The 11,505-nt window shown below is 47.4% G+C and overlaps 1 protein-coding gene across 1 annotated transcript in view; it reads left to right on the top strand.

The window, feature by feature from the left end:
• The first annotated feature begins 654 nt into the window (after positions 1-654).
• Positions 655-11,505, top strand: part of KCNH5 (potassium voltage-gated channel subfamily H member 5) — a 228,276-nt gene continuing 217,425 nt past the window's right edge. The window contains exon 1 of the mRNA XM_075926373.2: positions 655-1,377. Within this exon, the coding sequence (XP_075782488.2) occupies positions 1,305-1,377 (73 nt within the window). The 5' untranslated portion in view covers positions 655-1,304. The remainder of the gene's footprint in view (positions 1,378-11,505) is intronic.

Genomic DNA, 11,505 nt, shown 5'->3' with positions numbered 1-11,505 from the left:
TCTGGCCATCTGGTTTCAGAGCAAGACCCTCTCACGGGGACATTAAGCAGGCCCGGCTGGCTGCCAGGGAGTGTATGTATCTGGGCACTGGAGAGAGGACCACTGCCCGTCAGGGTGGGGAAGAGAGCTACATTTTTTTCTTGGCTGGGGGCAATTGCAACGCAGTAGCCTTTCCCTCTCGTGCAGGAGCTTGGTTTCTGATCCGCCAGGGGGATTTTAACCCTCCCCCTGAGTCTGCCGTACGCCTGCCCCGGGGAATCTCCCCTCCCAGGGCGCAGATAAAACAGCCCCCCAGCCAGTGCCCTCTCACGGGGGCGGATTTGAGCCCCATGTGGCTGTGCCCGCAGGCCGGCCGGGGAGCCGAAGGTCTTCTCCCGGGGGTCTGTCCCCTCGCCAGTGGCTGGGCGTCTCTAAGGGATTGACCCGGCCGCATCGCCCCGTTTGTGGTCGGGCAGCTTCACCGCCGAGCCCTGCCCCAAGCCCAGGGGCTGGGTGAGTCCCTGCGGATTTATCCTGCCCACCCCCAATCCGGCCTCGGGCGGAGGTGCCGAGGGAGGATGCCCGGGTGCGCCCCCGCCCTTCCGGAGCCTGCAGCGGGCGGGGAGTGGAAGGGGTTAACGCCCCACCTCTCCGCCTACCCCCCCACGCCTGCAGCCCCGCTCCGGGCAGCGCTAGCGGCTGGGCTGTCTCCTCCCTCCCCCGCAGCTGCATCCAGCGCCTGCTTCCCCGGAATGATCCACCCCCGCTGGAGCCTCTCCCCGAAACTTTCGGGCAGTGGGCAGGGCCGCGCCCGCCGCGAGTCCGCCCCTGCCAGGCAGCCTCCCCGGCCCGCACCGCCCCCCGCACCTGTGCTGTGCGCGGCGCCGCGTCCTGCCGGCTGCATTCCCGGCTCCGCAGCGCGCCCGGGGCAGCCAGGGGCCAGGCGGGCGGCGGGGGGCTGCAGCCCCGCTCGCTAGCCCGCTGGGGGTGGAGCGCAGCCGCCTGGGCTCTGCTCGGCCAGTGGCGGGAGGGGCAGCGCCCTGCCGCGGGGAGCGGAGCGCCCGCCCGGCAGGCTCGCAAGGGGCGAGCTCGCGGGGCCATGCGGGGCAGTGGCGGCCGGGCAGGCGCGCAGGCGCAATCTGCCCGCCGCCTGCGGTTCGCGAGCCCGGCGTGCGGCACCGCCACAGTCTGGGCTCCCCCCGCCGCCCGAGCGCTACTACCATGAACTGCTCCATCCTGGCCGGAGCGACTCACCGGCACTGGGCGCGAGACACCTCCCCGGCTGCCCCCTGCCGCGCGCCACAGCCCGGCTCTGCAGGCGCAGGATGCCGGGCGGCAAGAGAGGGCTGGTGGCACCGCAGAACACCTTCCTGGAGAACATCGTCCGGCGCTCCAGCGGTAAGAGCGTCCCCTGCCCGGCCCGAGCCTGCCACTCGCAGATCAGGGCCAAAGTGGGGGGGGGGGGAGTTAGTTGGGTTCTCATCGCAACTTTCTGCTGAGCTGGGTGCCCTTAGAGGCGGCTGCAGCCCTCCAGCCACGGGCATCCTCTTCATCTCCTCCCAGAGATGCTGCTCCTCTGCTTGGCACGGTGGCTGGCTGGGGGAAATCAAACTTCCTACATTCTCTTTTCAAAAAATCCCTCCGACCCCCATCAGTGGAATAACAAAGAAGCGCCCCCCCCCTCCCGATTATTTGTATCTTGGAAGCTATTTTTCAGGGATGAAGAATCAGATTAGACAGAAATAAAGCCCCGATTCGTTTAGCAGCTTTCCCCCTCCTTTTTAACGTAAGGAATTTGGTTAATTTCACGTGACGCCTGAAGTTCTTCGGGAGGTTTCATCATCTGTCATCGGTAACTTTAGCTATCTAGCTAAAAAAAATGTCCCACAGTGAGTGCCATAATAGAAACAGAGACAGCTAACAAATTAGAGAAGATAATTTTATTGTAAAATTGTTCAGCTTTCTCATCCTAGCCTCCACTTTTTTGTCTTTATTTAAACGGACAAAAGCATGCGTGTTTGTATGTGTATCTTCACTGACATATGCTGTTAATTTTCTAGAAAAATAATTTCTGTAGAGAGCATAATTTACCCATAGTTGTAGATATCTGGTCTAGTTAGCCATTGCTGCTCTTCTTTAGGTACCTTTTTCTGTTTGTTTGTTTATCTTTTTTAGTCCAAGCCAACCTGTATTATTATTTATTTATTTATTTATTTAGTATTGATTATTTAGTTTAGTTAAATACTTTGAGTTTTTGTGAAACTGGTTCCAAAAAAAAGTACCCAAAAGATATTTTGAAACCAAATCTTCACTACCTACTTAATTCATTTTATGTCTTTAAAAATGATTCTGCCTAATAGGCTCACTTTTTATCCTTCAGTTGGTCTAAAGCTCCTGGAGTTTTGTAATACTTTAAAACTAATTTCTGTTGCAAAGGTGTTATGAGGATTTTTATAGTGGCTTGTGTGGCAGTAATCCAGTGACCGTGTATACATGCTGAGTGTTGTCTGCAGTTCCGCACCCTCAGACTCGGTTGTATAATTACAGGACTAGGGGATTTTCAAAATTCCATGAGTTTAAAATGCCTCTTGAATTTCTTTTACCCTTGTAGGGCAGCAGGAAACACAATCAAGAATATCCCACACAGCCACATTGATATATATATATATATAATGGGTACAGATCATCCCTCCAACAAAACCTAGTTGACACTTTGGAGTAAACGCTCATCTGCTTAATCTTTACTCAGGCAAATTCCCGTTGGTGCATGTATGAATAAAGACAGAAAAGACTTCAGCATTTGTCTTATTGATACTAAATAGAGGTTTTTCTTTAGACTACACAAGTTCAGATGATGTTTAACAGTGGTGATTTATATGCTGCAATGTTTGCATTAATCTAGTAAAATGAATCGTAAAAATGCGCAGAGCAGAGGAAAGCTATTTAAAAAAAGTTGCAGCATGTACCATTAAGAAATACACTAATGCTCTCTGAAGTCCTGCTGAGGAGTAGTCCCTTCCATGCCTTCGCCATGCTAAGTTTATTCCATGTTTCTGCCTGAAGTGGTATGGTTTGTTAGCTTTGTTTGACACTAATGTCAGATGAAGTGTTTGGAGGCTTATTCTATTCCCATTGAAGTCCGTGGGAGTTTTGTCATTGCCTTCAATGGGAGCAGGACTGCAACCTAAAAATTATTGGTCAACGAATGGTGTTCTTGGTTTTAAAATGTCAGCTTCATAACCAGCCAGCTAATGTTTTTATCTTTTTCTTCCTTTAATGGGGGGCAGGTTTAAAACTAATAAAAGAAAGTTCTTCTTCACACAGCATGAAGTCAACCTGTGGAACTCCTTGCCAGAGGAGGCTGTGAAAGCTAGGACTATAATAGAGTTTAAAGAGAAGCTAGATAATTTCATGGAGGTTAGGTCCATAAAAGGCTATTAGCCAGGGGATAAAATGGTGTCCTTGGCCTCTGTCTGTCTGTCTGTCTGTCTGTCAGGCTGGAGAGGGATGGCAGGAGACAAATCGCTTGATCATTGTCTTCGGTCCACCCTCTCTGGGGTACCTGGTGCTGGCCACTGTCAGTAGACAGGATACTGAGCTAGATGGACCTTTGGTCTGACCCAGTACAGCCGTTCTTATGTTCTTTCATATTGCCAATATCAAATGCTCTGCTTAGATTCTGTGTTAAGGTCTGTGATAGGATCATGGAAAGCTGGGGTCTTTCTTCACAGTGTATTTTAAAGGAAAGGTTAAATAATGGGATTTTATATGGCACCTTTCCTTTGAGAAACTTATAATGTTGGATGAATTATAATTAAATTTCACAACATCAGGGAGGTACAAATAAGCATTTTATTTTAAAGATGAGTAAACTGAGGCATGAGCAGTTCAGTTGTGCCCAAGGTTACATGGGAAATCAGTGGCGGGGCTGGCAACAGAACCTTTAATCTCTTGTTCTTCTAGACAATGTGACCATGGTCTAACGAAAGTTTAGCTCAATAGGATTTTTTTGATGGTACTTTAAAAATATTTTATTTTCCATCCAATTCAAATTTGACCAATACTGGGATCATGGGATTTGTCATATAGAATCAAACTACTGATTCCTCTAATCCGCCTCCTCTAGTGGCTGATTTCTGATGCTGGAGGAATGTAATGACTCCCCATAATGCACCAAGCCAATTGTACATTGATGGATGAGTTGGGAAAGTCTTCCTAGCTCATGCAGGTAATCAGTATTATACCCTAATGTCTAATGTTGCCATCGTCATAACATTATTCATGCATTTTGGAAATCGGCAGCATTATTAGATTCCCTGACATCTTTCATTAGCAGTGAGTTCCATATTGCCTGGATCAAAATGAATGGCTCTTGAGTGGGCCAATTCCTATTCCCAGTAGTGTTGTCTGTAGTTAGTGTAAGACGATAAGGATTATCCACCCTGTGAAGTAATATTGCTTATCCTGCAGATTTAAAGTCAATTTTCACTGTCATGGAACAGAGTAAACAAAAAGGGCTTTTTTTATTATAATCTTCAACATTTTGAGTGTCTCAATTTAGTCACCTTTACTTTCTTTCTAGATTAAATAATGCTATTTTTGTTCACAATCTTTCATCACTTTTGAAGTCCCATCAGACTTCTTTTGTGTCCATATATTTTGATTGAACAACTGAGAACATTCACATACAGTATTACACTAGTTTTATAAAGTTGGAATTCACCGCTGACTCTGTCTTTTGTCAGTTTTGTGCACAGATTGAGTGTGGTAGACAGACCTTGGTGTTAAAAACAGTCATATGGTTGATTTTAACACGAACTGGAAACTTTCTGTTTTGGTTACAAATAGATAAAACTCATGACACATCTCATGGAAAGAGTGAAAATGCATTTACAAAGAAAGGCATTGGCCACTTTGTTTCTATGATCATATACTCCAGAATCCCCTGGACTAATATTATAACCTCCAGCTGAAAAGTATGGGAAGATTTGGGGTGACTTTGTTTTTTTCTGGCAGCATTCTGGCTCTTCCTGTTTTTCGAAATCCGCTTTGCTGGGATGAGTTTTCATCCTGGAGCTTGTAGAGTGCTATTGAAGAGCAAATTGTGTTGGCTTTTGGACAGCACCAAATTGCTTCATTAAGTAGTTTGAAAAGGATGGTAACTCTGGGCTTCTTTACAGATTGTTCACCCACCCACTGCTCATGTTGCCTAAGCTAGTCGCTGTGCTATACTATCAATGTATTCAGTACATCTTTTAGGAACAAAACAAAATTAAGAAAAAAAACCCTTGAAGGGTCCAAAGCCCACTGCAGACAGTGGAGCCCTTCAACGGACCTACCTGTGTTCTGGGCCATCCCCAGTGTACTTGTGCCTTCCCCCTTATGGCTATAAGAAACTTGAAGTAAATGAGCACATAAATGAATAGATTCCCCAGTTTATCCTTTCCCATTGTATGCACACATACCCTTGGTAAATGAGGTTTCACACAGATAAAGGGAGAATTTTTGTGTGTGCGAACATCATGTTAGAACGCATCACTGATGTTTCCTTTTACCTTTATTAGAACTGAAGTTTTGAAAAGGACTTTTCCTTCTTAGGGCAAAATCCTCCTCTCAACTCATCACAGAAGTGTACACCATTGATGTTTTGTGTGGGGGTTATTTTTTGTTTTGTTTTGTTTTGTTTTTTTTGCTTCCTTTATACGCTTCCACTGATATCAGCATGAGAGATGGGACCTGGAGTCGGACAACCTTCAACTTTGATTCCAGAGCGGAAGTTTGCCGTTCAGGCCCATCTCTGTAATGCATGCAGGGAAAGCTGGACATTGAAGCTGAGCATTGAGTTGAGCTGTGCTAATACATAAAGGAGAAATTTGTCCTCACTGTCCATCTTCTCCTTTTGCACAATCCAGCCAGAATCTCCTAACTATGTGTTTAGGACATAATCTGGTGGCATAGAGATGTACCTATTTGTAACTGTTTGTTTACCTTTGGAAATTCTCAGCATGATGCAATAGAAAGCAAAAGTCGTTTGCAGGGAGGCAAGCAGCTCTCAACTGTAGGTTGGGACTCCCAAGTGGGTTATGACCTCATTTTAATGGGGTTGCCAGGGCCATTTTTAGATTCACTGGGGCTTGGGGCCTGAGGCCGAAACCCATGTCCCACTGCCCAGAGTCGAGGGATTCAGCCCTGAGAGGTAATGCTCAGGTTACGGGCCCCTTTGCCTGGTACTGAAGCAGGGGTGCCATTTCACATTTTGGTGGTGGTAGGGTGACCTGTGCATGCCGTGATGGGAAGGGGAGAGAGTGAGAGCATAGGAGGCAGACTGAGGATAGCGGCTTCCGCAGTGTTACTGAGCATGCTCAATACATGCCAAGCACCAAATGGCGGCGGGGGGGGGGACACCAATTCCTTTCCCACCCCCCCATCACCTCTATCCAGGGGTTATTAAGGCACTGGAAAACTCCTGCTTTTATAGCAGACAACTTGGCAGTTAGCTGACAGGAGCGCTCTATCTAATTCCTATATAAAAGTGAGAAAAATAAATAAATATTAGAACCACTCAGCTCTAGTACTAACATATTCTGACCTCTTAAGAGACTCTATTAGCCTTAAAATGTTAATGTGTATTCTGAATTTATTATTAACTCGGGGGGGGGGGGGGAGAGAGAGAGACCCTGTCAGAACTCCTTGGCTTTTGCTCTCAGCTTTGTAAGGGAAGTGCGGTCTAGTGGGTTATAGCAAGGGGGCAGATACGTTTCAGCTCTATATAAGAACATCAGAATGGACAGACCAAAGGTCCTTCTAGCCCAGTATCCTGTCTTCCAACAGTACAATGCCAGGTGCTTCAGAAGGAATAAACAGAGGCAATCATCATGATCCATCCCCTGTTGCCCATTCCCAGCTTTTGGCACACAGAAGCGAGAGACACCTCCTTGCCCATTCTGGCTGATAGCCATTGATGGACCTATCCTCCTTGAACTTATTTTCTTGGAACCCTGTAATGGTTTGGGCCTTTCCACTATCTCCTCACAAAGAGTTCCTGGCAAGAGGTTGATTGTGAAAAAATAATTGATTTTGTTTGTTTTACATCTGCTGCCTATACATTTAATTGGGTCAGCTTCTTGTGTTATGTTAGTGAAGGAATGAATAACATTTCCTTATTCTATTTTTTCACACCGTTCATGATTTTCTAAAACTAACACCCCCCCCACCCTTTAGTCATTTCTTTTCCTACCTAAAAAGTACTAGTCTTGTTAATCTTTCCTCATATGGAAGCTGTTCCTCACCCCCTAATCATTTCTGTGGTCTTTGTGTACCTTTTCCAAATCCAAATTCTGTACCTTTTTTATATGGGGTGACCAGATCTGCATACAGTATTCAAGATATGGGCATACAGTGACTTTATGGAGAGGCAATATGGTATTTTTTCATATGATCTATTCTTTTCCTAATGAATCTCAATATTCTATTAGCTTTTAGACTGCCATTGCACATCGAGCAGATTCTTTCAGGGATTCCACTACCCACAAGGATTCCAAGATCTTTCTTGAGTGGTAACAGCTATTTCAGACCCCATCATTTTTGCATCGATAGTTAGGATTATATTTTTCCATGTGCATTACTTTGCACTTATCAACACCAAATTCCATCTGCTTTTGTGTTGCCCAGTCACCCCGCTTTGTGAGATCCCTCTGTAACTCTTTGCAGTCAGTTTTGGATTAGTCATTGTTTACCTCTTTTTAAAGAACATTTATGAGAAGGTCAGTAGCAGTGATCCAAATGCAGACCCCTGCAGTACCACATTCATCCCTACACTTTTACCCCCATTATTTAAGTGGAGTACCCAGCAATGTTTTCATGATGATCTAACAGTCCTTTAATTACTGGAATAACCAGCCTTTTGCTGTTCTTAATCACCCTGCCCCTCCCTCTGTTTATAGCAAACTCCCTGCTCCAAAAGGCAAAGCTGCAAGCAGCTCAAACTGTTGCATTTAAGAACTTCCTCTAGAGTCAGTGTATGGGCTTTAAGCAGACCTCAAACATGAAATCCACGTGTTCAAACTCAGGATAGGGGAGGGGAGGCTAGAGTCCCCTCCCCCCCGAAGCCCTCCATAAATGGTGCCCTGTACTGAAGTGCTTGGGCTTCGGATTTGACACCCTTGCTCTGGGCTGTGGCTTGAACCCCCTGCCCAGGGTACTGAGATTCAAGAGGGCTCACTGGCATTGTGTGCTAAGTTTTGTTGTCAGGAGAGGTCAGAGTGCAATGAAGTTTGAGACCTCCTGCCCTAGTTTAAAGACCCAGAGTTATAATTACCAATCCCATTATTATTTATTACTTCTGTTGCATTAACAGTTAGAAGCCCTTTCCGCACCCTGCTCCTGTTGCACTAGGATTGTACAAACACGCACAAAGACTTGGGGAGAAAACTTGACTCCCCTGTGGGAAGTGGGAGTTTTGTCTTTAGGGACACTATTTCACTTTAGTTCCTTCCCAGAAGAACTTACAGTTTTTAATGCCACAATCCTGCAGTCAGCTCCATAAGGATGGACCCTTGTTTTCACATGGAGCTCCATGTTTTCTGTGCGGTCCCATAAAGGAACTGTCCCTTGCAGAACCACTTGTAGGGCGTGGATCTAAGAAGACAGGTGAAACACAAAGGCGGAGAGGAAAAGAGTACAATCAAGTATGCAACCTTTTTATATACATATATTTACATTATTTAAAATTAATATAAAGTAAATAGCATAAGTACCAGCTCCCCTCTTTTGTCCCCTCAAACTAGCCATCTGGAATTTCATGATCCCTTATATGTATGGTGACCATATTTTCTGAACCAAAATTAGGGATACATTAGCCATGCCTCCTGACCCTAATTAGCCACACCCCTGCCACAAGGTAGTACTCCCGGGGTCAAGATGGACACATGATCAGAAGTAAAGGGTGTTGTGTGACCCCCCTCCCTCTAAGAATTCCTCCCACTGTCCTCCGACCAATAGGGATGAGTTTGGTCCCACAGGACCCCCCCTCATGCAACTATCCTGCAATTGCATTAACCCAATCTGTGTTTCATTAACTCGGGGAGAGAGGCTGAGGAAAGTGTTTCCTCCTGAGATTTTCCTCCCATGAGCGAAGTGAATTTTGTCTTGGGTACCAGTATTGAATTCATGTGCACTTGTTTGGATGTGTGCCACAGTGGCACCCAAGTTATGAATACATATCTTATAAACCTCTCCCCTTGCCCTCTGCTGCCATGTCTCCTACTTTCTTCTCGCTGCATCTGCTCCCCTGGTGCCTGCTGCCCCTCACCCTTGTCTGTTGTTCTGGCTCCTGCCCTTCTCACTCCCCTCAGCCCTGTGGGGACCTGCCCCCATTCCCCTGCATCAGCCCTTCTCTTCCCCCTGTGTCAACTACTTCTCTAGCCCCACTCTGATCATCTGTAGCTACCCTTCCCCATCCCCTCTCCTAACACCTCCCTCTACCCACCTGCCCTGCCTCTGTCCTCTGGTGCCTGTCTCTCCCCTCCTTGCGTCTGCCCTTCTGCTTCACTAACCACAATCCCCTGGCACCTTACCCTGGCACCTTCCTGGTGCCTCCCCCTTCCCTGACTGCCCCTGCCCTCCCAACACCTGCCCCCTTGCCCTCTTTCCCCCCAGTGGCCACTCTTTGCTTCAGTTCTCCTCACCCCTCTTCGCCCTCACACAAGACTTGCTCCATCCCCTGCCTTCCTCATGGCCACCCCTCCTTTCAACTCCTCTTCTGGCATCCTCTTCCTCACTCTTGCCCCCATTGTCCCTCCCCTTTCCTCTCCCAGCATCACCCTATCCCCTCCCCTTTCCCACCCCCACTGACACCTTCCCTCTCCTCTGCCCTCCTGTTCTTTTCCTAATTGTCTCCTCTTGGCCCCCTGACATTGTTCTTTCCTTCACCCTGCCCCTTGGTGCCTTCCCCTTTCTTCTTCCCTGTTTCTCTCCCCCCTCCCCCCCCCCCGCTCAGCACAAGCTCCTTCCTCTGCTCACCCCCCTTCCCCTTAGTTCTCCCCCTGCCCCTTTCCTCACCTTCTGCCTTCCAGTTTGTGGGGCTGGAGACCATGGTCCAGCCCCAGAAGTCCCCGCAGCTCTGGCTCCAGTTGCTCCCAGGGTGGGACTGCTTGCCAGGACTGGAGTAGTGGCTGCCTGTGGTGCTATTTTTAGTACCTCAGTCCTCACAGGTGGCCCCAGTTCCAGCTGGAGTCAAGTGGCAGCCACATGAAGCCCATCCTGGTGAGGCTGCCCTGGCTGGAACATGCCTCGCGTGGCTGCTGCTTGACTCCAGCTGGAGCCGGGGCTTCCTGCGAGGACCTGGACTACAGCACTAAAAATAGCACCACAGAGGACTCTGCTCTAGTCCTGGCACCTGCCAAGCCTGAGATCACCCCAGCTGGGCTCCACATGGCTCCTGCCGGGGCTCCAAGGCAGCCCAGAGGAGGAGGAGGCAGGGCCACTGGATCAGGACCCTGCGTGGCAAAGGCAGTCCTGCGGTGGGAGGAAGAGAGGGAGGGGCCGCACTCCACTGGAAGCTGGCCCAGCTGCCCTGCATGCCCTGCTGGGGGGAGGGGGAGCAGGCTGCCGCGCTGTGCCACGCTGTGCCATGCTGTGCCGGTGTCCCATCAAATAGTGAAATGTAGTGGGGCTTTCTGGGACATTCCACTACTTTATGGGACATTGGGACAGAGTATTTAAATTCGGGACAGTCCTGGAAAAATCAGGACATATGGTCAGCGTATTTATACGTGTGGTAAGGAGGTGGGAAGACAATGATTAAATGAAATTTTGTTTGACCCTGATAGAACTGAAGATTCCTTCCATTGTGAAAATGTATTATGAGTGAGTAGAAATACTAGGGCAGAGCACCTTTCACAAGTATGTAAATCATTAAGCACAAGTGCTATAAAGGAGAGGCCAAATTAATGTGTAGTCTGACTCATTTGGCTGCATTGCAGTCTGGTCAGTGATAAACTTGGTGGAATACATTTATAATAATTAGTCGATCATTTAGGGTTTTGAAATGCAGCGCATAACTATTAAAATAGCCCTATGATTGCAATTGGAATTTGATTGAATGTTTGGGTGGCATTTATAAGTGTTATATAATTTCAGTAAATTGTTTAGCAGAGCTTTCTAGCCCAGACACCCTCTTCTTGCCTAAGAAACTTTCCTTTCTGGGGCCTGATCCTGAGGTTTTAAGTGCCTGTGATTCCTATTGAAATCAAGGGGAGTTTTATGTATTCAACAACTACACATTTATAGTGGTTTTTAAAATACGGTTAAAATTGGATCATGAAAAATTGATACCAATTTCGTATTTAGAAACATGAGCATATCATTTTGTTGGTTAAGGAAAGAGCTTGATTTTTGTCATTGACGTTTGATTGGCCAGATTACTGTGGTGGTGTCTTTTGTGTCTGTATGTAAGTTTTCTTTCTAAGTTAATGACAACTGGATGCTGCACTGGAGGAGGGAACAGTTTTCAGTACTTGCCACTAG

This window comes from Pelodiscus sinensis, chromosome 5 (assembly GCF_052426305.1).
Source record: "Pelodiscus sinensis isolate ZL-2025 chromosome 5, ASM5242630v1, whole genome shotgun sequence".
NCBI classification, from domain to species: domain Eukaryota; kingdom Metazoa; phylum Chordata; order Testudines; family Trionychidae; genus Pelodiscus; species Pelodiscus sinensis.
This window is presented reverse-complemented; position numbering and strand designations above follow the sequence as displayed.